The following is a 27783-nucleotide window of genomic DNA, read 5'->3' on the forward strand; positions in this document are numbered from 1 at the left end:
GGGGGCTACTCTTCATTGTGGTTCGCGGGCTTCTCATTGTGGTGGCTTCTCTTGTTGCAGAGCACGGGCTCTAGGTACGCAGGCTTCAGTAGTTGTGGTGCACGGGCTCAGTAGTTGTGGCTCTCTGGCTCTAGAGCACAGGCTTAGTAGTTGTGGTGCACGGGCTTAGTTGCTTCGTGGCATGTGGGGTCTTCCGGACCAGGGATTGAACCCGTGTCCCCTGCACTGGCAGGCGGATTCTTAACCACTGTGCCACCAGGGAAGCCCTTAGTTTTGTATTTAATTGTGGTAGCCTCTTTTGAGACTTGTTTTTCTGATATAATTATATTATCCTTTTTTTAAATTTCCTTCTTATTTATTGTTTAAGTTGTCTTTAAAAAATTATTTTTGCTTACTTATTGACGGTCTGAAAGAGTTCCTGATATGGAAGAGAGGGGAACTCCAGAACAAATTGTGTCTACTTCTCTACTTCTGGCCAGGACTGTCCCTGTATTGACCAATGACTTTTTCATGGCTGTAGAGAATAATTTTTGGTGTTAATAGACCTGTGATTCAGTGGCATAATGATTTAATTAAAATGTTGAAGCTTAGATGTGACAAGCCAAAATGGAGACCAGTTAATTAAGCATAGAATGACCTTTTACAATAATCAAAGAATTTCCTTTATTTCTTCCAGGGATTCAAAGTTTAAATAGACTTTTTATATTCCACATAAAATATACAGGCTTAAAGTTTCCAGGAAGGTATTTTTTGGAATTCTAATCTTTTTTCTTGATTGATTCTAAAATTGGGATAATGTACCACCCCTAAATTCCTGAAAGTAAAAATTTTTTTCAGATCTGTAGTCACACAGTCTGTTAAATTAAACAAACATTTTTTCCCTGTAAGCCATACTCAAATTTTTTTTGAAAGAAAGCAGTTTTTTTGAAATAGCAGTTTGGGGCTTCCCTGGTGGCACAGTGGTTGAGAGTCCACCTGCCGATGCAGGGGACACGGGTTCGTGCCCCAGTCTGGGAAGATCCCACATGCTGCGGAGCGGCTGGGCCCGTGAGGCATGGCTACTGAGCCTGCGCGTCCGGAGCCTGTGCTCCGCAACGGGAGAGGCCACAGCAGTGAGAGGGCCGCGTACCGCAAAAAAAAAAAAAAAAAAAGAAAAATAGCAGTTTGATAATAGTGAATGCTATAATTTGGGGGATCTTGTAATTTTCCAATAGGGAACACTTGAGTACAGCATTAAAGTGATTTTCAGCAATGTGCCTTGATTTGGCTATGGTATTATTATTTAGCATTACATTATTTTCTGTTTACTATTGTACATAATCAAGACCATGAACTTATATAGGCTTGAATGTCACAGTTGCCCATATACCATGACTGTGTCAGTGGGATGAGAACTGAAGCATGCCTGTGTGTTCATACTGGATATTTTCATGACTGATCGCAAAGCATGCAGTTAGATTGACTGTAGCAAGTCACTCCAATATGTTGTACAACAGTAATTTTGTATATTTGGATTTAACCCATATGGGAAAAAATATCACCAAGTAAAGCTTTGTCTAAAAATATGATTTTTATAGGTTATTTTTTAAACTATCACTTCTCACTTTTGTCCTTGTTTCGCATCGCTTGAGCTGTAAGTCGAAGGGCTCAGAATAATCACTGAATTCATACCATATGACCCTGCTGCATGTGAGAACAGATACTAGTCTATATAAGGAATAAATGTGTGTTTTAAGGGTTTCATGTAAAGATTTTAAATCCAGTTTTTCCATTGCTTCCTTTAACAGACAGATGTGTCTACAGAAAATATGTTGGCCCCAAGAAATAGTAAAATCACTCTTAGGAAAGCAGCAAATCCTTTAAAGTAACCATTTTAAAGGAAAATTGTGAATATATCCCTGAGAAAATAAAATAAACATTCCATACTGCCATTAGAGAATTACTTTACAGGCGGAAGTTTTCAAAGACTGCCCATAAACATCTAAACCTTTATAGTGTGTATCCTTGTATTAACTCACAACTTCCTCTCCACTATTCTCCCCCATGAAATCTCTGCTCAAGTCTTACGTTTTTCTTGCCATTCTCTGAAGATACCATGAGCTCTTGCCTCAGGACCTTTGCATTCAAACTTTCCTCCCTCTATGCTTAGCAAGTTTCTACTGACTGTCCCCCCCCCCCCACTATTTTGTTTACATTCAGTCTGATTTCACAGGAAGTTCTGACACACAAATTATACCATAGAATTAATCTTACACGGAGCTGAGCAGACTGCCTTCTGATACCCACATGTCAGTCAGTTATTACCTGTGGGAAACCCTAGAAGGGATGGTGGAAGGCAGTTTGTGAAGGGTGGGGAGCAAAACCTTGCAGGCCTGGCGGTTTCTGTCAGCTTAGGGCAATTCTCTGGAGAATAGGGTAGCTGTATTGGCACCTTATAAATTGGATCTTGTTGAGGCACCAACTGCATCCACTGTAAAAGCGGTTCATAAATATGTTGTGTCTAACAGGATCAGCATGGTAGCATACAGCAACAACAACAAGCAATGTACATTCTACAATGGCATTATGGGTTATTAGATTTTATTCATTTCTGTGTATCAGAAGCTGAATGAATTAGCAAACTGATTAAAGAAGAAACTTGTAGGTTAGGAATCAATAAAAGTCTTAATAATCTGTGAGATAATGAGCTAATTTTAGCACCCAACAACTTGCATTCAACCAGAATTTATTGAGCTCTTACTATGTGCCAGTTCCCATACTAGGCACTGGTGATATAAAGGTAACTCAAACAGATGTTCCACCCTCCCCACAACAAGGAGCCTAAAATATAGTGGATTAATTAAATATTATACATCTAAAACACACACACACAGATCTTGCATGACAGTTGAATATTTTGTCAGATTAAAATAGACTCCCATGCTATATGTTTTCAGCATTATATGATAAGAAAATTCTCTTTTAATTTTCAACTCATGCACTGAAGATTTTTTTGTGTGTTTGGGTTTAATGGATAGGACAATGACATAATGGAAAAAAACATACATGTTGTGATTAAACAGATATATTTAAATTCCAGAGCAGGACTCATTCTGAAATTTAAACCTTGGCAAGTTACAGAATAAATTTGAGCCTTGTTTCTTTATCTCTAAAGAAAATGGCAATGAAATACTTACTGTGCAGGGTTAATGTGTGGTCTTCAAACAATGTCAGTTCTTTCCTTTTCCAGAAACTATATGTTGAACATGGGTTTTGAAAGAGAGGAAGATAAAATAGACTGCTTCCAATTACTTTAGGACTATCTGACAATGAAAAACTCTGAAACTGCACAATTTCTATCCTGAACGTTAGTATTGCTACAAATTTTTGGCATGTGCAGAAGTTTTGGAAAGCAAGCCTTGTTCTTGGTAAACTGAAAAATATTAATCAGTTTTTATTTCTCCTATTCCAAAGAGCTATCTGAGGGAAAAGGAGCTCTTTGGTACGGATTTTCTTTTTTCTGTAACTGAATTTTTCTATGATCTTTCCACAATCATCATGAAGAGAAAAAAATTGGTTCACCTGACTAAGGCTCACATAGAAAAGAACTAATCTTCAGCTGCTTAGTAAATTCCTACAAGTTAGAAGATTTATGTAAAAGGCAATAGGACAAAAATGCAAAGTTTTATGAGCCCTATAGTTGGGTGAAGACTAGACAAAAATGTGAAGAAGACAGTGTTTGTCTTTGGTGTTCCTGATCTCTCCTTTCACTCCTCCATCTTGGGTATACAGGGCTCTCCAGTGCTTTCCCCTTTCTCCTTTATTGGAGGTTCTGTTAAATTAACTCTAATTTGTAAGTGTATTACCTCCCTCAAGGGTATTTTCTGGTCAATAAGGAGGCAGGACAAAGTCAGAGGAATATATGTATAGTCAATTTGAGAAATATATGATTCTGTAAGGAGTATAAGGAATATGTTTCATGAACTCACGGATTTTTACACCTAAATAAGACAGTTTGATGTGGTAAAATGAACACTGGACAAGCATAGTGGGCATAGGAGGTTTTTTCATCCATTCTCCCTTTTTGAGCAATAGCATAATAGTATTACAATTTCCTTCTGTGGAATTACCTCTCCCCTATTAAGTGAAAACTTTCTGAGACCATAAATCAAGGTACGTGCCTCACTGACTAAGAGGTGGGTGGATGACCCAAGAGTCAATCTGACTTTTTCTTCCTGGTCCTTGGACTTGTTAATGGAATGATCCAGGAATAAAGACAACAGTTGGTTCCTCATGTTCTATGATTGCTCTCTGTCAAAACATTGAACAGTTCCTGTTCCTGAGCCCACTGTAGCTACCTGGTTTTGTACTTTCTGATCTTGGCACTTGAGGCTTTGCTTTACTTCTGTGAGAATTGCATTATCTTCTAGCACATTCCTTCTTTCTTAGGATAGCCAGGGCGGTTTCTGCTGCTTACAACCAAAGACTGACATCCGACTCAAGGTATCAGGAGACGTGATGGCTCTGCGTGAAATACTTGGCATATCTGGTTTTATTTTTCTCATGTGTGAAAAGGAAGTGGTCGAACTACATGGTTTCTAATTTCTTCTCTAATTATAAAAAGAAATAAATGTATAAGGTTGCCCTCCTTAGAAGTCTTTAATAATTCTGAACATATGCCTATTCCTAGTGAATAGATTCAGGGATAATGCACTTTCCCATTAACTGCAACTTCTTATTTGGTCTCTTAGCATGCCTTCAGCCTCTAGGCCCTGGAGTCCATTTAAGGTCATTTAAGCAGAGGCCACATCTGCGGTATCTGAATTATCTGGCTAAGCATCCTGAACTCATTGGATATTTGCCAACCATATGCTAGATCAGGGCCGGTCAGAATGGCCTCATTTTGAAGGACTATTTAAATGGCAAGAGAAATTACATCCTAGAGAAAGGAAAACATGGGTAAAGAGCCCAAGGAATTGGCACAGCTGGGTATCATTAGCAATAATCAAACCTTATCCAAGATAAAAAGCAACAGGAAGTGAGATGGGGGCAATGTGTATATGTATGTGTATGAATATGTATGTATTTATGTACTCGTATGTGTATGTGTATATATATATGTGTGTGTAAGAAATTAAATGTGTAAACACTTTTTAAAAATCTTGTTTCTTCTGCCTGCTTTGCCCTCTCATTCCTCACTTGAATCTTTCTACTGTGTTCCAATGAGAGTGTTTGATGTACTGAAATCATCTTAGAATTTCAGTCTTTGAGGCAGTGACTTTAATGCTACAGACTCAGAGGAAGATTAAATAATTACATCATTAACAAGAAAAAAAAGTGCAAATGTTAAACAACTGCCGGAGAATCTAACCAATGTGAAAAACAGATCCATAAAAGATCCATATCCTTTTCTTCTCCAGTTATTATATATCTTATAATGATTAATTTTCTGATTATAAAACATTTACTTTAGAAAACAATAACTTGGAAAATAAATGAAGTATATATAAAGGAGCAAATAAATATTATCTATACTTTTACCATCCAGATATATCCACTATTAGTATCTTGATGTATTTTCTTTTATTTGCAGAAAATGTTTTTTAATGAAATAATACAAATTTGGGCTTTACTGAGCCTAGTTTGGGAATTCTTCTAATTCTAAACATGCATTTAGTTACCAATTAGTTAGACAAGAGTTCCCTTAGCAGCCCTTAATTTAGCTTTAAAAATATTCTTCAAAAATAATTATCCAGCAGATTTTATTTTTGAAGCTTAAATTTGGTGGTTTACATTTGCCTCTCCCCCATCCCAATCCCTTTCACTCACTCCATTGTACCAATCTTTGCTCACCTTCAAGTGTAAGCCAAAAGTCCCCACCCCCAACCACACAAATCCACAGGACATGTCAAAATAGGAAGAGATAGTCAATGATAATAATTGAACACATGTGGTAGATACCTTACCAATGACTTTTTGTGTTTTATCTCATTTAATCCTCACAAAGCCTTATGATAAAGATACTATTAATGTGCTCATTTTACTGATGAGGAAACTAAATCTCAGGGGAAGTAAATGACTTGCTTAAGATGGTCATAAACTAGTTAGTGGCAAAGCTGACATTTACTCTCAGGTCAACCTGATCTCAAAGCCACTATGCTACTGTAGCATGTAAGGGCAAAGAAAAGCCATGCCTAGACAAAATTGTGAAGGCAAAAGTCTGTGTTTAGTGCTCTTAATTCCCATCCAGTAGGAGCCCTTTTTAAAAAATAGTCTTTGATGGGAAGAAGGGTATTCATTAAGGGCTTTCTGTATTAAGGTAGGTGAGATACTTTGAACATTATGATGTTTGTAGGGAGCATTGACCTCTAGAACATTAGATCTGGCATCTAGAGTTCTACTAAGTTATCTAGCTATACTAAGTATGATCTCATTCCTTCAATTTACAGATAAAAAATGGAAGCCTAGAGAGATGAGATTATAATTTCTTGGCAATAATAGAGTATGGCCTAGAATCTGTGTCTCTTGATTCTCTCAATCTAGAGCTTTCTGGTCACACCGAGGCTTCTTTGTTTCATAAGGTAGATGAATCTGATGAAACAAAATGATTTTGAATGGACTTTGAAGAGTATTGTTTTTCCACCTGCTAGATGATTTTCTCTAGGTTCCAGTTTTTTAGGCCAAGGCACACAGTGGCTAATATTTACTTTCAAGGCTTTGTGTCTTTCTGATTTTATCAACAGAATCACTTGAGATTCAACCAGTTCATATTCCTAAGTTTTAAAATGCCCATGTGAAACATTTTCTGTACCATCTGTCCTATGTGTTGTTTCAATTTATATGGAACCACATAAGGCAGAAGTTATGTCTGAAATGGTTTCATGTTATAATGTGTGTTCTTTTTCTCTTTTTGGCTCTTTGTTATAATTTTTTTTAATAGAAAAACATATCAAACACAAAAACTAACCAAATGAAACAAAAGTATAAAACACAGTCCCTTTGCGTAGTTTAACAGAAAAAGTAGTTTAGAAAATAAAAGGATAAATTGATGCATGTAGATCTATTTCTGTTTGAATTCTTATGATTGGTCTCAAGTCTACTTGCCTTGGAAGAGTTCATTCTGAATTTTTCCATCATGAAATTCAGTGCTTCTCTTCAATCCAGAACTCAAGGCCATTACTGAAGCCACTTTACCTTTAGTCTGGAAGGTACTTTCTTTCCCATTGGTTTTGACCTTAAGCTTGATCTTGACCTTCTGAGTTTGACTATTTAAAATAATTAGGTTGCAGAAATAACAAGAACACTTCTCATTAGATAGAAATGATGAGAACAGAATGTCTATTTAGTTTTCTTCCGATAAAGTGAGCTGAAATTCCCAGAAGACTGAATAAGAATAGATAGTAAGGGCAGATGTTTTCAGATTTGTAGACTTATGAAATAATTCTGTGAAATGTCATTTGAATAAGTATATGCTTTACAAAACTAAGCTCTGTCAGCACCACACCCAGGACATTTACTATAATACTCATTTCAAATAAGCATGTATGGATTTTCTTTTTTTTTTAATTAATTAATTTATTTTTGGCTGTATTGGGTCTATCTTGTCTGTCTTGACCATGGGACTGGAAGCTTCAGGAAGCAGGATAATGTATATCTCATTCACCACTGTGTATCCAGGATCAAGCCGAGTGATTGGCATATAGTAGACATTTAGAAAATATTTGATAATAAATGAATCTAAGCCCCACATAGGACAGCATTACCCAGCATCATAGAATAGGGCTTATCATAAAAAAAGGGGAAACCTGTATTTTTTCCTTCAGGCTTTACCACTGTCAGGGAATTGAGAAAAGGATTTCTGGATGCATAAATTTTCTTTTAGTCATGTGCCGAAGGATACAGGATATAGGATATTTTTGAATACTGTATAATTGTGAATATTAAAATGTACAAACTCATACAACTCAATAACAAAAAACCAAACAATTCAATAAAAAAATGGGTAGAAGAACTAAACAGACATTTTCCCAAAGACATCCAAATGGCCAACAGGTACCTGAAAAGATGCTCAATATCATTAATCATCAGGGAAATGCAAATCAAAGCCACAGTGAGATATTACCTCACACCTGTTAAATGGTTATCATTAAGAAGACAATTGATAACAAGTGTTGGCAAGGATGTGGAGAAAAGAGAAACCTTGTACACTGTTAGTGGGAATATAAATTGGTTCAGCCACTATGGAAAACAATATGGAAATTCCTCAAAATATTAAAAATAAATCTACCGTATGACCCATCAATGCTACTTCTGGGTGTATACCTAAAGGAAATGAAAACAGGATATTGAGAGATATATGCACTCCCATGTTTATTGCAGCATTATTCACAATAACCAAGATATGGAAACAACCTACGGCCCACCAACAGATGAATTGTTAAGAAGTTGTGGTATAATACACACAAATGGAATATTATTAAGTCATGACAAAGAAGGACATCTTGTCATTTGTGATAACCTGGGTGAATCTTGAGGACATTATGCTAAGTGAGGTAAGTCAGACAGAGAAAGATAAGTACTTTATGATCACTCATATGTGGAATCTAAAAAAGCCAAATTCGTAGAAACAGAGTAAAATGGTGGTTACCAGGGGATGGGGGCAGGGGAGGAATGGGATAGAACATATGTTGTTTAAGGGTACAACCTTGCAACAAGTAGTAAATAAGCCTTAGAGATAAGAACTTAGTTATTCTAACCACTCAAATGATGAGAAATGATAATTAGGTAAAGTGATAGAGGTGCTAATTATTGATAAAATGACAATCATACTACAATATATAAAGGTATCAAAATCAGTATGTTGTATCCCTTACATTTACACAGTGTTATATGCCAAATATATTTCTATTTATTTATTTTTTAAAATATTATTTATTATTTTTGGCTGTGTTGGGTCTTCGTTGCTGTGCATGGGCTTTCTCTAGTTGCGAGCGGGGGCTACTCTTTGTTGTGGGCAGGCTTCTCGTTGGCAGTGGCTTCTCTTGTTGTGGAGCACAGGCTCTAGGCATGCAGGCTTCAGTAGCGGCACTTGGGCTCAGTAATTGTGGTGTGCGGTCTCTAGAGTGCAGGCTCAGTAGTTGTGGCACATGGGCTTAGTTGCTCCATGGCATGTGGGATCTTCCAGCACCAGCGCTCGAACCTGTGTCCCTGCATTGGCAGGAAGATTCTTAACCACTGAGCCACCAGGGAAGTCCCATATACTTCTATTTAAAATGTACAAATATTCATTTTGTATTACATACCTAAATATAAATGAAACTAAATTTGTTTAACTTATGAGAATTCCAAAATGTAAGAGATTTATAAAGGTAGCCAATCCTTGACCGTATAAAATGCTTTTCTTCCCAAAGTAATGATAGATTAGATTTCTAGATGTATAAATTATAGGCATCCATCACCTATAGGTAGGGAATATCTGGGGTGAAGGAGATAGACAAAGAAGACCTCTATGAAGAGATGACATTTAAATGGAATGCGTGATAAAGTGGGGTAGAGGTGAGGTGTTGCGTTTGGTTGCTACCATCTATTTGAGCTATAGGTCTGAGCTAAATTTTTAAATATATTGTGTAGCATCTCTGTAATACGATGTCCACATTACAGATGAGCAAACCTAGGCCTTAGTTACCAAGGTCACAAAGCTAGTAATAAGGGGAAGGGGGGAGGGGGACATAATCCTGGGTCTGACTCCAGAGTTCATAGCCTTTGAAACTCTAATTCCATTTCCAGAAAAACTATCATAAAGGAATAACTAGAGATTCAAATACAAATTTAGGTAAAAGGATGATTCTCTCAACTCATTGTTTTTCAAATTCCCACTAGTCTTTGATTTGGGGGATGAGGAGGGATTTCAGATGGAGTTATAGTTTCATTTAATCACAGTCCTTATCTTCCAAACAGATAACCCCAGAGATTTATGGCCTTTTGGTCATCACCAGCTTATATCTTAACCCAGCAATCTTATTTTAATATTTCTTTGTTAAATTTCCTGTAAATACTCCAGCTTCTTAAATTCTTTTTGAATTTATCGTAACATCTTACTGGCTCTCTCATTAGGGTTAATGAGTTAAAGAAAATCTTTTATGTGTTAATTTTACATTTGCTTGAGAGTCATGATTTTATTTTTTGAAAATTATACTTTAACATGGAGGATAAAGAGTCTATCTTCATTACTCAGTTTTATTGTGTTTTATTGATGCTCGGTAAAGTGGGATTATTTGTAATTTGCTATGAGTATTTATTCCTATTACTTGATTCATAATTCACTGTGTACATTTATGTCTGTTAAACCTCCATACAGGAGGTTTTATTCTTTTAAATTAGTGCTTTTACAAGGAAATTCTCAAAGATTTTCAATTAGGTGAAATATCCAAATTTGATGGACCCAATTAACATTGGCAGTCAGAACCCTAATGCCCAGAATAAACAAAGTAAGCAGGGGCCAGTTTGGTGCTATAGCTAAAATTAAGTTGACATCATCATAGATCCTTCTGTACCTGATTTCCTCCTTTGCCTCATTCTCCTTTTATCCTCTGGTATATACTTTGCAAGGTATGTTGAGACAGGTATTTTAAAGAGCAATCAAGTTGGCCAGTACTTCATATCTGTTCGCATGCTTTTTTTATTTGCCATTCAGTAAAGTGAATGGATACCCAATTGCTAACAGCATTATTTATGCTTGGGTTCTATGCCTACAGTGTTCCACTGGTTTAAAAGAATGTAGATTCCAATTTGACAAGCAGTGTTTATTAATGGATTTTTCCATTTCTTTCAGTGGAAGTTAATGACAGATAGTTAAGATTGCTTTGAATTTTGAGGAAACTCTTTGATATGAATACAGTGGACTGAAAACAAAGCATTCACTTACTGATCACATCTCATTTGTCTACATTCCATTAATTCTATGTAGTGCCATGCTCATTGACTTAAGGTGTTTTGTGTTTGTTATGCTAATGTGCTGTGGAAATAACACCTTTAAAATTTTCCAGCTCAAAGTATCCTACATAACAGTTGAAAGTGATAACTTGAGCTTTGAGGGAGGGGGGTACTGTATCAACACCAACAGTACTTTTCAGTTTTGTAAAAACAACAAAGTAGTTGAAATGTAAATGTCCAACTTTGCCTGATCGTTGTGTCAGGCGATTTCCATTACTGATAGCTGTTATGTATAAACCATTTAGTCATCTCTCCACAATTAGGGACCAGGGAGTTGCCACATTACTGAAAAAGAAACTAGAAGCTTCCTTTGTGTTTTATGTTTACTTGCTGTAGACAAGTTAAACCATTGTTTGGTCCGGGATGTTGAAGTTTCAAATAAGTCTCAAGACTTCTCATTGTGTCCTGAAACTTTAAACTTTTCTAAAGCAATTATCTTGCTTTGACACTAACTGGTGAAGTGATGTTTGGCAAGTCAGTTAACCTCTACCTTCTAGGTTTCCTTATCTTGAAGGGGTGGCTATTGAAGTAGGTGACTGGGAAGATTTCTTTTTAGTAAGCATTTCTGAGTCTTTAATTTGGGCCTTTGTCTAATGATATCCAGAGATTTACAGGCTATAACTAATTTGTGAATTTTCTTTTAAAATAATGACACTCTACATTAGTGTTTACAGTTTACATATTACTCCCAGAAACAGGTTTGTCCCTTCATAACTAACAGCTTGTGGTGCATAGTAAGTGCTCAGTATACATGTTTGTTGTAAATTAATTCATTCATTCTACTACAAATGTTTAAACCTTCCTAGTTCAGGTTTGTGTTTCTCCAAGTATTAGAATAATAATAGATGAGAAAAACATTTGGTCTTTCCTCATTTTTTTTTAACGGAAATGAGTTAATCGTGTCCATTATAATAGAAGGTAAATCTTTTCTTAAGTGATTTGCAATAGGTAAAATGTGGAAAGAGCACTGGATTTGGGGGTAGAGGAACTTGTTTCTAGTCTGGTTCTGCAACTCAGTTGGACAAGTCATATCTCTTACCTGTAAAGTGGGAATAATATCTCACAGAGTTGTGACGTATAGCACTTCATCATCTGTGAAGTGCTTTACAAATGTGAGATAGTCTCATTCTTTGATTAACTTATACAACTCTACATGCTAGATTTAGATCTCTTAATTCTTTTTCCCCAGGATTGAAATGGAAAACTGGAAAAGTTGATGAATTTATGCTCACAAAACCAGGTCGAAAAGCCAGGGCAGCTGTGACAAGGTTGAAGTTCATCCATCAGAAGTGAATGAAACAGAGGGGTCAACCTCCCTAATCATTTTGATCACCAGGATAATGATGACTGACCAATTAGACTAGTCATTGATATCCAGCATAAAGATGGCCATAACAGATGTGATCATCCCCACTACAGATAATTTAATGGAAAACAACAACCATTAATAACACGACTGGAAGTAAGGAAACGTGGATTTAGACTCCTGCCAATGACAAGGAATATGATCTAAAGTTAATCACTCAATCTTTCTGAGCCCTAGTTGCCACTTCTGTGAAATTGTGGTTGGGAGTAAATGACTTTCATGTTTCTTATTTGGCATCATTGCTGATTCCTCTTCCAGCCATGCCTTCAAGTGATGGAGCTGAGGTAGGTATTTTCTTTTTGTTACATTTCTATGTCTTCTCAAATTTATCTGGAATGGCATTTTAAACTATTCTTTATTTTGTGCCTACCAGTCATTGTATTTTAGGTTAGTCAAAACATCTGTCTTGGCTTTTATGATTTGTAGTTTGGAGAAGATGTTTCCAAAGGAAATTTAAAGAGACTAATAATTAAATTTATCTGTTCACAATTCAGAGAATAAATTAGGCAGGCTCTTTTAACAGCAAAAATGATTTTCTCAACATAGTCCAAATTAATAAAACAAAATGATTGTAATGTAAAATTATGTATACTTAAATCATAAAATAGGACTTCTGATTTTATTAAATCAGATCAAATAAGGTTTTTCTTCCATAGCACATTATCACTCAAGCTTAAAAATATTTTGAAGGTAAGTAAAACGATGTTCTAAGCTCACTTTTACAGAGAGAAATTCTTCTCAGGAGAACTAAACAAGTATATTTACATTTTGGCATCAAGACTGGTAAGGCTGGTAAACTGTCTTCCAAGGAAACTAGAGAAAGTGGTCTCCCTTGAGACATGTAAATGTGAATCAACCTGGTGAAGCAATTCATGAATCAACCTTAAATAACTAAAATGAATCAAGACCTCTTTATAATATCACCTTGTCACCATTTATTCATTTACCTGTCAACCTTATTTGGATGTTATAAAGGGCCAACTAACTAAGAAGTGAAAACTCAGAGAAATGCCTGAGGACTGTAGAAATTTCTTGAGGTAGGATCAAGCAGGATGGGGGCTCAGCACTGGGTCTCTGCAGCTGGCAACACTTTGCTGCTTTGTTAGTGTCAGCTATATTGGGTACATTGTTACTGGTACAAAATCAGGGTTCTGTGCAGCGAAGAGGAGGAAATGGCTGTTGGTTAGGGAACAAACACTGTCTTCCACAGGTACTATCCAGCACACTCATATCTGATTGATTTCCTCTGAGTAAGTATCTGTTCAATCATTATTTCCAACTTTTACTCCCTTTCTTTTAAGCTATGGAGCTGCTAGAAAAGAAAAAATAATTCCGTGCAAAATAGAAAAACAAAAAAAGCAACTTCTTTCACTTGAATTACTGAGTTAACCGCCATGGAGTCACAGAACTCTGAAGAGCAGTTTGTAATCCACTCAAGTTTGCCAGTTTTTAAAAATTGTGACATCCGAAAATAAGGACATAATTTGGGGCTAGTTCGGCAGGCACAAAAATGATCTGTCAACTCACTTGTTTATATCTGGTAGATGTTCTTTAACCCATTGCCTGTTTACCTATATACCAGATTAACCAAAATTTACCATTCTGTCAGTAAAACTTGCCCATTGAGGCCCACAGTGCTGAAGACTGAAGGCTAGGGAGGCTATTCTCTAGTATACTCTGCATGTCCCTCTCTCAGTTGAGTAGTACACTTACCAAGACTTGGTTGTGCTTTTCTAAGCTGTTCATAATAGTTGGACTTGTTACTGCAGTAATGTAATTTGAATATTATATAACCAAAGAAATGTGAATGCAAAAATAAAAATGCTATCTTGTGAGAACTGTGTTGACAAAAATTAACTCAAAATGGATCATTTGACCTAAAGCTAAAACTATAAAACATCTAGAAGAAAACATAGGAGACAATCTTTGAAACCTTGGCTTAAGCTCAAGTTTCTTAGATAGAACACAAAAAGCACAAACTATAAAAGAAAAAAAAACAATACATTGAACTTCATTGAAATGAAAACATTTTGATCTTTCAAAGAAGATGAAAAGAAAAGCTTGAACTGGGAGAAAATATTTGCAACACATATACTTGGTAAAAGACATATCCACAATAGTAAAGAATAAGAACTCTTACAATTCAATAAGATTATTCAATATTTATTATATGTAAAAAAATAATAAACAGCCCAATTTAAAAATGATCGAAAGGATTGAACAAGTAAGTAATGGATGGTGGATGTTAAGAGCCAGGTTTCTCTCTGTTGAAGAGGGAAGTTACAGATGAGCAAGAAGAGAAGTCTAGAATGAACTAGCCTTCTGTGATACTGGATTAGAGTCTGAGACATCTTATGCATCCACTTAATACATACACAAATGGATAGATACAGAAACAATTATAGATCTGTTTGTGGTTAGTACACACAACCTAGTTCTGTCTAAGATGGCATAGGGGACTTCAAGTACAGCTGGGCCTCATGGGAACAGGAAAGCAGTCTCTATAATCCAGCCTCCTGAGAACTCATCAGGTAGCTTCTCTCTCTCCTCTGATGCTCTCTGTGGTCACATGGTGTCTTGGTTATCTCACCTAATGCTGCTACATTCTCCACTTTTTCTTACAACTGGCTTTTCTGCTTATGAAACTGCATGCACATGGTTGCAAATGGCCACCACTTTAAAAGTCCACATTAACTAATCACTCAGTGCCCACCACCATCTAACTGACTTAATCTCTATGTCTCTTAGATTTAGTTCTTTGGAGAGGATATCATTGAGCCAGCTTGGATCACCTGTGTCTGGGGAGCAAGGTTACTTGTGTAAACATGGCTGCTGGGCAAGCAGCTTCATAGGTGTGCGACCTGTGCAGTCACACGGGGTCCTGGGCTCAGAAGGGCTCTCCACACTCACTTTAATGTTCCACTGTCACTGTCATGAAATTCTTAATTTTCAAATGAGGGCCCCATAAATGATGTAGCCAGTTCTGTCGCTGGGCTCAGCTGTGGGGCAAGATTAGGTGGTGTGAGTAGATTCTCTTATAAGGAGATACTGGCGATAGGAAAATTTGGTGTATTTAGAGTCTTGATTTTCAAAACTAGGCTTCTCCCTTCTTTGAACTCACATCACTGCTTAGTGCCTCATTCATCTTAACAGAAAATATTGGCTCCTAATAGGTACTATTCTGTGCTAGGCACTGAAAACACTCAGTGAACAAGACAGATTTGGTTCTTTGTCGTGGAACATAGTGTCAAGCCAAGTTTACCCCAGTCCTAGAGTTACTGCCTTGTTCAATTTTTTCTTAAGGAACTGCCATTTTGTCGTGACCCTTCTATCCTGAAGCTTCCTGTCTGCTCTAGTCATAACTCGGGCAAGTGTAACTGAAAGGCATGCCTGGGACCTTAGTGGCAGAGACTGGTAGGGAAAAGAAGCCAGTAATAAGATTTGTAGATTTGCCAGGCTGAAGGTTCCTTTATTGCCCCCCTTCAAGCACACTCAGTCCCAACAAACTGATAGTTGGCAGCCTACTATGGCAAGTCCAAAGGACATAGTAAGCTTACTTCCAGCTGTCATTAATATCCAAGTTAGTCTTATCTGATAGGAAGTGGGAGTGCAAGGCATCAGGGAGTAGTAAAACTCAGATGGGTAGCAACATTGTGGTTTTAAGTCCTGGATTTATTTTGTAGCAAGATCCTTAGCTAGCAGCTGGGACTATAAGGAAACAAGGCCTTCCTAGTGGAAAGTGCTGGAAGAAGTAGGGAGGAGGTATGACAGTCAAGTATATAGATGCTCAGATATTAATAAAGATCAAATAAGGAAGCCAATGCAGAATACATCTTAGAAGGCCTTAAGAGAAGGCTGAGATCCCTGGACTTCCCTCAAATCATGGTCAACACAACACCATGACTATTCTTAGATCCAACCAGCTGCTGATGCTTCCTCATATTGCTCAGAAGTGGCTCAGTGCGGCTGAGTCCACAGGTTGAAGATATCAGAATCTACAACTGATCGAATTTGCTTAAATGCATAAATCTGTGAATGTTGTTAGCTCTGCAGTTATTCATTGCTGAAAGTTAATCACTTTTTCAGGTACTCATCTACTTTGTGGTATACTTCCCTTATAGAGCATCCTTTGTGATGTTTCTTGCAATAAAGCCAGTTTGCTATGGCAGAAATTGCTAACCCTTCGTCCTATTAGGAAGAGAACACCTGAATTTGGCTGATCACATGACTGCCCAACTTTATTTCTCAGCATCCCAGGCAGCAAGATGTGGCCTATAGAAGACTAAGTTTTGCCAGTGTGATGTGACTGGAAATGATGTGTGCAACTTCAGCATCATTTCCTTAAGAATAAAGCTGCTTGCTTGGGACTCCTACTTTCCTTCTTTCCACTGGCTGGATAGTGGCTACAACTGCAGCAGTGTCCTTGATGTGAAGAGTGGCAGAAATAGCAATCTGGGTCCCAGGATGATCTCACCAAATTGAGCCCACCAATTTGGGACTGTTAAGTGAGAAGTGAGAAAAAAACAACCATTTTTTAACCCACTGTTTTTGGGATCTCTTTATTATAATGGTGTAGCCTATACTCTAATTCACCTATTTGTTGAGGACTACTTTGTACCAGGCATTAGGTACCAATGCTCTAAGCATTTGTACATATTATCTCATTCGGTTCTCTTGACCACACTCTCAAGACAGTACTAATATCCCTATTTTATAGGTTGCTAAATTGAGGTTCAGACAAGTTAAGCAACGTACTCAAGATTCCATAGCTACTAAACGGCACAAGGATTCAGATTCAGGGTTGTTTGACTACATAGTCCTTGCTGTATCTCCCACATTTTGCTACTGAGCCTTCCAGGATTTTTGTTTCCTCTGCTAGTGTGGCCTTGTAGAAATGTCAGTTGCAGATAGTAAAACATCCCCCTCCCCATATCCCACTTTCTTCATCAAGAAAAAGCAGAGAGTTTAATACACATTATTATTAAAGGTAATAAAACAAGTGGGATGGGCCATTTCCAGTTATCTTGTTTACCCCTTTGATACTATCTGCAGCTTCTTCTTGTAACATTATTAATGAGGTTACAACTCTGTGTACCCAAGGAGTCATTTTCTGTGATGTTTCCTTTTCTGATATATAAATGAAGGGAAGCTCTGAGACTATTAGAAGAATTAACCTTTCAACTATATAAGATTCTTATTGCTTGTATATATTTTTTAATTACAGGAGAATGTCATCAGTAGATACAAGTATAGTCTCTACTTATATGAGCAACATAGTGGTGGGTATACAGTATTGCTCTTTTTATCTGGGGAAGCCTCAGTAGCAGGAAGGGTATGAGTTAGGTAGAACTGAACTCTAGCAAAGTGTTACTTTACGATTGAAAAGCAGGAAGTACTGAGATTAAAAACACACCAATATCTTCAGGAGACAGTTGTGAGTGTGTGGTATTGGGAGAGAGGATGTGGTCTAAGTCATATAAATAACAAATATTTGAGTTCACTAATTGTCAGGCACTGCAGGCATACCTCATTTTATTGCACTTCACTTTATCGTGCTTCACAGATATTGTGTTTTTTACAAGTCAAAGATTTGTGGCAACCTGGTGTCAAGGAAGCCTATCAGCTCCATTTTTCCAGCAGCATTTGCTCACTTTGTGTCCCTGTGTCACATTTTGGTAATTCTTACACCATTCCAAACTTTTTCATTATTATTATATTTGTTATGGTGATCTATGATCAATGATCTTTTTTTTTTTTTTTTTGGCTGCATTGGGTCTTCGTTGCTGCATGTGGGCTTTCTCTAGGTGTGGCGAGCGGGGGCTACTCTTCATTGTGGTGCGCGGGCTTCTCATTGCAGTAGCTTCTCTTGTCGCAGAGCATGGACTCTAGGCGTGCGGGCTTCAGTAGTTGCAGCATGTGGGCTTCAGTAGTTGTGGCACACAGGCTCAGTAGTTATGGCTTGCGGGCTCTAGAGTGCAGGCTCAGTAGTTGTGGCACATGGGCTTAGTTGGCCCGAGACGTGGGAATCTTCCTGGACCAGGGATCAAACCCATGTGCCCTGCGTTGGCAGGTGGATTCTTAACCACTACGCCACCAGCGAAGTCCCGATCAGTGATCTTTGATGTTACTATTGTAATTGTTTTGGCGCCCCATGAACCATGACCATATAAGACAGAGAACTTAATCCATAGATGTTGTGTGTTCTGTCCGCTCCATTGACTGACTGTTCCCTCATGTTTCAGTCTCTCTCTCTCTCCCCCTTCGGGCCTCCCTATTCCCTGAGACACAGCAGTATTGAAATTAGACCAATTAGTAATCCTACAATATCCTCTAAGTGTTCAAATGAAAGGAAGAATTATACACCTTTCACTTTAAATCAGAAGCTAGAAATGATTAAGCTTAGTGAGAAAGGCATGTTGAAAGCTGAGATAGGCCAAAAACTAGGCCTCTTGTACCAAACAGTTAGCCAAGTTGTGAATGCAAAGGAGATGTTTTCGAAGGAAATTAAAACTGCTACTCCAGTGAACACATGAATGATAAGAAAGTGAAACAGCCTTATTGCCCATATGGAGAAAGTTTTAGCGTTCTGGATAGAAGATAAAACCAATCACAGCATTCTCCTTAAGCCAAAGCCTAATCCAGAGCAAGCAAGGCCCTAACTCCCTTCAAGTCTATGAAGGCTGAGACAGGTGAGGAAACTGAAGAAGCTAGCAGAGATTGGTTCATGTAGTTTAAGGAAAGAAGTCATCTCCATAACATAAAAATGCAAGGTAAAGCAGAGAGTCCTGATGTAGAAGCAGCAGCAAGTTATCCAGAGGATCTAGTTAAGATAATTAATGAAGGTAGCTACACTAAGCAACAGATTTTCAGTGTAGAGGAAACAGCCTTCCATTGAGGACAGTGCCATCTCAGACTTTCATAGAGAAGTCAATGCCTTGCTTCAAAGCGTCAAAGGACAGGCTAATGCAGCTGGTGACTTGAAGTTGAAGCCAGTGCTCATTTGTCATTCTGAAAATCCTAGGAACCTTAAGAATTATGCAAAATCTACTTTGCCTGTGCTTTATCAGTGGAATAACAGAGCCTGGATGACAGCACATCCGTTTATGACACAGTTTACTAAATATTCTCAGCTCACCATTGAGACCTACTGCTCAGAAAAAGAAATTTCTTTTAAAATACGACTGCTCATTGACAGTGCACCTCGTCACCCAAGAGCTCTGATGATGTACAATGAGATTTATGTTGTTTTCATGCCTGCTAACACAACATCCATCTTGCGGCCTATGGATCAAGGAGTCATTTCAACTTTCAAGTCTTATGATTTAAGAAATACATTTCGTAAGGCTATGGCTGCCTTCACAGATAGTGATTCCTCTGATGATTTGGGCAAAGTAACTTGAAAACTTTCTGCAAAGCGTTCACCATTCTAGATACCATTAAGAACATTCGTGATTCATGGGAAGAGGTCAAAATATCAGCACGAACAGGAGTTTGGAAGAAGTTGATTTCAACCCTCATGGATGACTCTGAGGGGCTCAAGACTTCAGCGGAGGAAGTAACTGCAGATGTGGTGGAAATAGCAGGAAAACTAGAATTAGAAGTGGAGCCTGAAGATGTGACTGAATTGCCGCAATCTCATGCTAAATCTTGAACAGATGAGGAGTTGCTTCTTAAGGATGAACAAAGAAAAGTGATTTCTTGAGATGGAATCTACTCCTGGTGAAAATGCTGTGAAGATTGTTGAAATGACAGTAAAGGATTTAGAATATTACATCAATTTAGTTGATAAAGCAGCAGCAGGATTTGAGAGGATTGACCTCAATTTTGCAAGAAGTTCTATTGTGGGTAAAATTTTACCAAACAGCATTGTATGCTACAGACAAATCGTTGGTGAAAGGAAGAATCAACCAATGTGACAGATGTCATTGCTGTCTTATTTTAAGAAACTGCCACAACCTCCCCAGCCTTCAGCAACCACCACCCTGATCAGTCAGCTGCCGTCAACATCGAGGCAAGACCCTCCATCAGTAAAAAGATTAGGACTCACTGAAGCCTCAGATGATGGTTAGCATTTTTTGGCAATAAAGTACTTTTTATATATGTCCATTTTTTTAGATTTAATGCTATTACACACTTAATAGATTACAATATAGTATAAACATAACTTTTATATGCACTGGAAAACCAAAAAATTAGTGTGACTCTCTTTATAGCAATATTCACTTTGTTGAGGTGGTCTGGAACTGAACCTACAGTATCCCCGAAGTATGCCTGTATACCTGGCAACAGGGATACAAAGATAAATAAGACACAGGCTTCATGTACGTAGTATTTTGCCTTTGCTTTTTAATTCATTTGAGTTATTAGAGGTTTATTCCTTGGGTTTTCTGTATTGTAGCCTATAGAAAATAAAATTTGCTTTAAAAAAAAAGAATTTCAAGAGATAATGTTGTTCAGACCTAGAACTAGCTCATCCCTCATTGGTATCACTAACCAAAACTACAATTTCTGCTTGGATGATTCAGAAGAAATAATAAAAAGGGTCATAGGATCAGGAGAAAGGGACAAATGGAACTTGAAGTGTTTGGGGTCAGGAGACAGGGTTTTGCTTCAGACTCTAGAATGAAATAGAATCTGAAATAGATTTTCTGAGTTGAAAAGTCTGGGTTAGAACCTTGGCCTTGCTCTATAACTTCAGGCAAACTACTTCAATGTTCAACACATTTATTGGAAACTGACTATGCGTCAAACACTGAACTAGGTGTATATGGTAGTGAACATCGTAGACAAAGTTCCTGTCCTCATGTCAGTTTAGTGGTACATATTTGAGGAAATAAAGCCCATAAGGGAATAGACAAGTACTATTTTAGAAAGCGAGGTCAGGAAAGACGTCTCTGAGAAGGTGTCATTGGAGCTGAGACTTAAATGAAGCAAAGATATTGCTTTAGGGAATTTTAGTAGTTTCTGAGCTTTAGTTTTCTCAACTGTAAAATGAAAAATAATAAAGGTCTACCTTATGGGGTTGTTAAAAATAGAATGAGATAGTATATGAGGTTAGTAAACCATAGTGACTAATCAAAAGTGAGGTATTATTACTTCTACTGTTACTCTCATGTTTCTCTTTGAAAATAATGTTCCAGGCATTTTCAGAGGTTGGGAGGGAGAAAGGAGCAGATTACAGAAAATGTTAAAGAGCATAAAAAAAGAAGTTTAACCTACTTCATAATTTAGTATCATGCATCTGTGGTACTTATTCATCCTTTTTTATAATCCAGTCTTTAAATCACAATTCTGTAACAATTCATTTTTTGAAAGTAACATTTTTTCCCAAATTTAAAAGTAATCTTTATTGAAGTATACTTTACATACAATAAAATGCACCTATTATATGCATACTGTTCAATGTATTTTGAGAAATGAATACAACTATGTAGTAAGTACCACAAGCAACATATAGAACATTTCTATCATCCTTTGTGTCCTTTCCCTTTTAATCCTTCCCACACTTAATCCCAGGCAACTACTAATCTGTTTTCTGTCACTATAGTTTGCCTGTTCTAAATTTTATACAACTGGAAGCATACAGTGTGAAAATTTTGAGTCGTTTTTTTTTTTTTTTTTTTTTTTTTTTTTTACTCAGCATGTTTTCAAGATTCATCTATATTGTTGCATGCATCTGAAGTTTGTTTCATTTTATTGCTGAGTAGTATTCCATGGCATGGATTTAGAGCAGTTTGTTTATCTAGTCACCTGTTGATGGACATTTGGATTGTTTCTAGTTGTGGGCTTTTGTTAACGAAGCTGCTGTGAATACTCATGTAAAGGCTTTGTGTGGATCTGTTTTCATTTCTCTTTGGTAAATATCTAGAAGTAGGGTTACTAGGTTGTATGTGTTTAACATTATAGGGAACTGCCAAATTGTTTTCCAAAGTGCTTGTGCCATTTAAAATTCCCACAAGCAATATACGAGTGCTCCAATTGCTCTGTATTTTCACCAACACTTTGTATTATCAGTCTTTCTAATTTAAGCCATTCTAGTAGGTACGAAGTGGCATCTTATTGTGGTTTCATTTTACATACCTATGATGACTAATGATGTTGAACTTTTTTTCATGTGCCTATTGATTATTAATATATTTTATTTTGTGAGGTACTTATTTAAATCTTTTGCCCATTAAAATTTTTTTTTCTTCTTATTTTTTGCTGTAAGAATGCTTTATATGTTTTGGATACAAGTCTTTTGTCTGATGTATGTATAGTGAATATTTTCTACCCAATCTTTGGCTTGCTCTTTTGATTTTTTTTTTTTTTTTTTCCCCCGTACGTGGGCCTCTCACTCTTGTGGCCTCTCCCATTGCGGAGCACTCCGGACGCGCAGGCTCAGCAGCCATGGCTCACGGGCCTATGCACTCTGCGGGATGTGGGATCTTCCCGGACTGGGGCACGAACCCATGTCCCCTGCATCGGCAGACGGACTCTTCAACCACTGTGCCACCAGGGAAGCCCTCTTTTGATTTTTTAAGAGAATCTTTTTGAAGAGTAAGATTTTAATATTGACTTAGTCCAATTTATCAATTTTTTCTTTGATGATTAATTTTAGTTTTTCTACTTTCTATGAAACATTTATGTACCCCAAGTCCATGAATACTTTCTTCTGTTTTCTTCTAGAAATATATACATAATTATATATATATATAATATTTGTATATTGACATAGTATCCTGTGGCCTTGCTATACTCACATTTATTTTAATAGCTATTTTTGTAGATTATTTTGGATTTTCTGTGTAAACAATCATGTTTATGAGGGAAAAAAGTGTTTTATATTTCCAATGTGTATGCTCCTTATTTCTTTTTCTTGACTTATTTTACACTGGCTATATTGAATACAGGTTGGTTGTATGAGTGAACATCCTTCCTTATTCTCAATTACAAGGGAGAAGTGTTCAATTTTTCACCATTAAGTATGATGTTAGCTTTAGATTTTCCATGTATATCACCAATGATTATTTTTTTTATCATGACAGCTCCTGAATTTTGTCAAATGTTTATTCAGCATCTATTATGATGATCATTTGCTTTTGCTACTTTAATTTGGTGAATTACATTGATTAATTTTTGAATATTAACCAACTTTGCATTTCTAGGACAGATCTCATTGTCTAGATGTATTAGCTTTTTTATATGTTGCTAGATTTGAATTCATAATATTTAATTTTAAATTTTTAACTTTTTTCTTCTTGTAATGCCTATCTGATTTTGGTATTAGGATAGTGTGGCCTCATAAAAAAAGTTGTGAAGTGTTCCCTTGTTGTTTACTTTCTATATTGTGTGGGATTACCACTTTTCCTTCCTTAAATGCATGATAGAATTCCTCAGTGAAACTTCTCACCTTCTGATTGCCCCTTTTGTCCTATTATCACAGTTAGTCTTTTCTAACAATTTCTGACTTGAACTATTCTGGATATTAATTACTTAACCAAAGAGTATTTGTTGATAAATAGATACTGTCTGAGACTGATAGTTAAAAACTAGTCATAACTTGATAAGAAAAATGAGAGTTTCGCTCACTTAACATTATTCCTGTCTTTTCTCCTTTCCTCCATATGTTTGATATTTGTATTATTTTTAGTTCTTCTACTGTACATCTTTATAGCTCTAGTGTATATTCATAACCCTCTATTTCTTCTTCCATTAGCTTTCAACAATCTCTTTTAACTCCCATTTTTTTAAGTTCATAGTATGAATGCATCTATTTTATTTTTTACTTTTCATCCTCTTTCCATATCCTACCTCCTGTCAACTAAACTTTAAAATTTGCTGTCGGGGATGTTGAAATTTGCATTTTGTCTTACAAACACAACTAAGTCTTCTATATTTTGCCATAAGTTAACTCTTAAAGTTGAAAAGCACTAGAGGGTCTTTATATTATTATGATAGTAAAATTTATCCAAGGCCAGCCCAATTTACTATGCCAAGATTGTATTTTCTTCTTTATAGAGTCAAAGTAAAACTTCCTGCCTTTTTGAAGGAAAATGTTACTAGTTTTAAGGTCAACTGTATACTCTTTGTTACACTTTTATTAACCAGTAGCTTCATTTTAATTTTTTTCTTAGACCATGTGTTTCATGTATTTTTATTTTATTTTGTTTTTCCTGGGTTTCTGTTTACATTTCTTTTCTGCTTGCATTATTTGCCTCTGTCATGTAGTTTCCTATTGCTGCTATAACAAATTATCATAAACTTGGTGCCCTATAACAGTACACATTTATTATCTTACAGTTCAGTAGTTAAGAAGTTTAAAATGGGTTGGTAGGGCTTCATTCCTTCTGGATGTTCTAGGAGAGAATTTGTTTTCTTGCCTTTTCCAGTTTCTAGAGACTACATCCACATTTCTATCCTCCTGATCCTGCATGACTCCAACTTCTGTTTCTATTGTAACACCTCCTTCTCTCACTCTGATCCCCTGTCTCCTTCTTCTAAGGACTCTTGTGATTACATTGGATCTACCTGGCTAATCCAGGATAGTGCTCTCATTTCAAGATCCTTAATTTAATCACATCTGCAGAGTCCCTATTGCCATGTAAAGTAACATATTCAAAGGTTCTGGGGACTAGAATGTGGACATCCTTGGGGAGACATAGTCATATGTACAATATTTTGCAACTTCTCAATCTTACTTCAGCAGAAAAATAAACCTTTAGAAGTGTCCTGGGGAATCAAATTTTCTCCACAATTATTTCCCAGTTAGTTTTTTCCTCCATGCTTTTCCTGGCACTAACCTTAGTATAGAACAGGAATTTATATTTTCCAGTCTTAGACATCTCCAGATTACTAGACTGTCATCCATCTTGGCTATTAGGCGGAAAAAGCCTTTTGAACAAAGATGTATATGCTTCTTTTCCCATTTCTAGTTCAACTGAAAGTTGTCAACTTCTTGGAGAAACCTACCTGAGGCCTCAAAGAATAGTCAACACATTATAACATCCAGGTTTGTCCTTCCAAGGCTCTGAATGTTGCATTCTTATTAAGTGTACTGTCTGAATCCCAAGAATCAACAGACAATTAACTAGCTGTGTGCTACTACGTAATAAAGACTAGCACTTGACTTTTTAGTTACATGCAAAAGCCACTCAGTGTATATCATACACCTGGTCACTGTGCTAATTCTGTGTTGGGTATAATGATGAATATCATGCTTCCATGACGGTTTAATGAGACTCAATCCTGGGATTTTATACGGACAATTGAAAATAGAATTGTTTTTTTCTTTAGGGTTTTCATACTGGTAGAGATGTCAGTTTGGAGCTGCTGGTAGCCACCTTGGTATCATAAGGGGAGAATCTACCTGAAAGAAAAACCAACAAAGAGAAAAAGTAGAGCTATGAGTTGGAAAGACAGAGAGATGGTGAGTCCCAATGACAACTATATTTTCCCAGTAAGTGGGTGGCCTTTTCATTTTCTTGATAGTTTCTTATACTGCAGAAAGCTTTTTAGTTTGATGTAGTCCCATTTGTTTATTTTTGCTTTTGTTTCCTTTGCCTGAGGAGACATATCCAAAAATAATATTGCTAAGACAAATGTCAAAGAACGTAATGCCTGTGTTATCGTCTAGGAGGTTTATGGTTTCCAGTCTTACATTTAAATATTTAATCCATTTTGAGTTTATTTTTGTATATGATATGGGAAAGTAGTCCAGTTTGAATCTTTTGCATGTAGCTGTCCAGTTTTCCAGTTTATTAAAGAGGCTGTCTTCTCCCCATTGTATATTCTTGCCTTCTTTGTCACAGATTAATTGATCCCATAAGATCATTCATTTCTGGACTCTCTATTCTGCTCCACTGATCTAGTGTCTGTTGTTTTGCCAGTACCATACTGTTTTGATTACTGTAGCTTTGTAGCATAGTTTGAAATCAGGGAGCATGATACCTCCAGCTTTGTTCTTTTTTCTCAAGATTGTTTTTTGTTATTCAGGGTCTTTTGTGTTTCCATACAAATTTTAAAATTATTTGTTCTATTTCTGTGAAAAATGCTATTGGTATTTAGATAGGGATTGCATTAAATCTGTACATTGTTTTTAGTAGATGGTCATTTTTAACATATTAATTCTTCCAGTCCATGAACATGCTGTATCTTTGCATCTGTTTGCGTCATCTTCAGTTCCTTTCATTGGTGTCTTACAGTTTTTCAAGTACTGGCCATCTACCTCCTTCGTTAGATTTATTGCTAGGTATTTTATTCCTTTTGAGGCAACTGTAATTGGTATTGTTTCCTTAATTTCTCTTTCTGATAGTTCATTGCTAGTGTATAGAAATGCAACAGATTTCTGTATATTAATGGTATAACATGCAACTTTACTGAATTCATTTATTAGTTATAATAATTTGGGGGTAGCATCTTTAGGATTTTCTATGTATAGTATCATGTCCTCTGCAAACAGTGGTAGTTCTACTTCATTCTTTCCATCTTGGATTCCTTTTATTTCTTTTTCTTGTCTGATTGTTGTGGTTAGGATTTCCAACACTGTGTGAATAAAAGTGGCAAAAGTGGGCATCCTTGTATTGTTCCTGATCTTAGAGGAAATGCTTTCATCTTTTCACCATTGATTATGATGTTGGCCTGGGTTTGCCATGTATGGCCTTTATTATGTTGAGGTATGTTCTCTCTGTACCTACTTTTGAGGTATGTTCTCTCTCTACCTACTTTGATGAACATTTTCAACGTAAGTGGATGTTGAATTTTGTCCAAAGCTTTTTCTGCATATATATATATATATACACACACACATATATATGTATGTATGTATATATATATACATATATGTGTATATACATATATATGTATGTATTTAAAGGTGATGATCTCTTAAGTTCAAATGCATTTAACCACATTCATAGTCCCAGCAATGTTTAATATTTTTGATGTCATATTTCACATCTTTTTGTTTTGTGTATCCCTTAACTACTTATTGTGGATATAGATGATTTACTACTTTTGTATTTTAACCTTCTTACTAGCTTTATAAGTGGTTCATCTATTACCTTTACTGTATGTTTGCCTTTATCTGCTGGTGCACGGGACCATGCCCCAGTGCTAGGAGGCTATAAGGAGGATTTAAAAATGTTGCTTGCCCGTACTATGTCATCATGGTAGAACAAGCTTCTAACAATAGCTGCTGCCAGTGTCTGTCTTCCCAAGGAGGTCCCAGTTAGCCCCTGCCTCTTTAGGGGGCTCTCAAAAATCAGTATGTGGGTCTGATCCAGGCTTCTTTCAAATTACTGCCTCTGTGCTGGGACTTAGAACATGTGAGATTTTGTGCATGCCCTTTAGGAGCAGAGTTTGTGTTTCCTATAGCCTTCAACCTCTCCTGGATATAAACCCTGCTGGTTTTCAAAGCCAAGTGTCCTAGGGGTTTATTTTCCAGGTCAGGCCCTCTGGGGAGCCCA

The 27783-nt window shown here is 36.7% G+C and overlaps 1 protein-coding gene across 23 annotated transcripts in view; it reads left to right on the forward strand.

Annotated features, from left to right (window-relative positions):
* LOC307194899 (uncharacterized protein) overlaps window positions 1–27783 on the forward strand; it is a gene marked incomplete at its 5' end in the record, with an annotated part of 247522 nt that overhangs the window by 81608 nt on the left and 138131 nt on the right. For 13 of the 23 annotated variants that reach the window (XR_013830654.1, XM_079938325.1, XM_079938304.1 and 10 more), the window contains 2 exons: window positions 12161–12621; window positions 25613–25745. The exons of 3 other annotated variants lie outside the window; for them this stretch is intronic. Coding sequence is in view for 19 of the 20 variants with exons in the window: in XM_079938325.1 (XP_079794451.1) it covers window positions 12161–12264 (104 nt within the window). Of the gene's footprint in view, window positions 1–8358; window positions 8532–12160; window positions 12622–25612; window positions 25746–27783 lie in introns of all 23 variants that reach the window. 7 more of the 23 variants (XM_079938312.1, XM_079938313.1, XM_079938318.1 and 4 more) reach the window with 3 other exon arrangements.

This window comes from Stenella coeruleoalba (genome assembly GCF_951394435.1).
Source record: "Stenella coeruleoalba genome assembly, chromosome: 11".
NCBI lineage: Eukaryota > Metazoa > Chordata > Mammalia > Artiodactyla > Delphinidae > Stenella > Stenella coeruleoalba.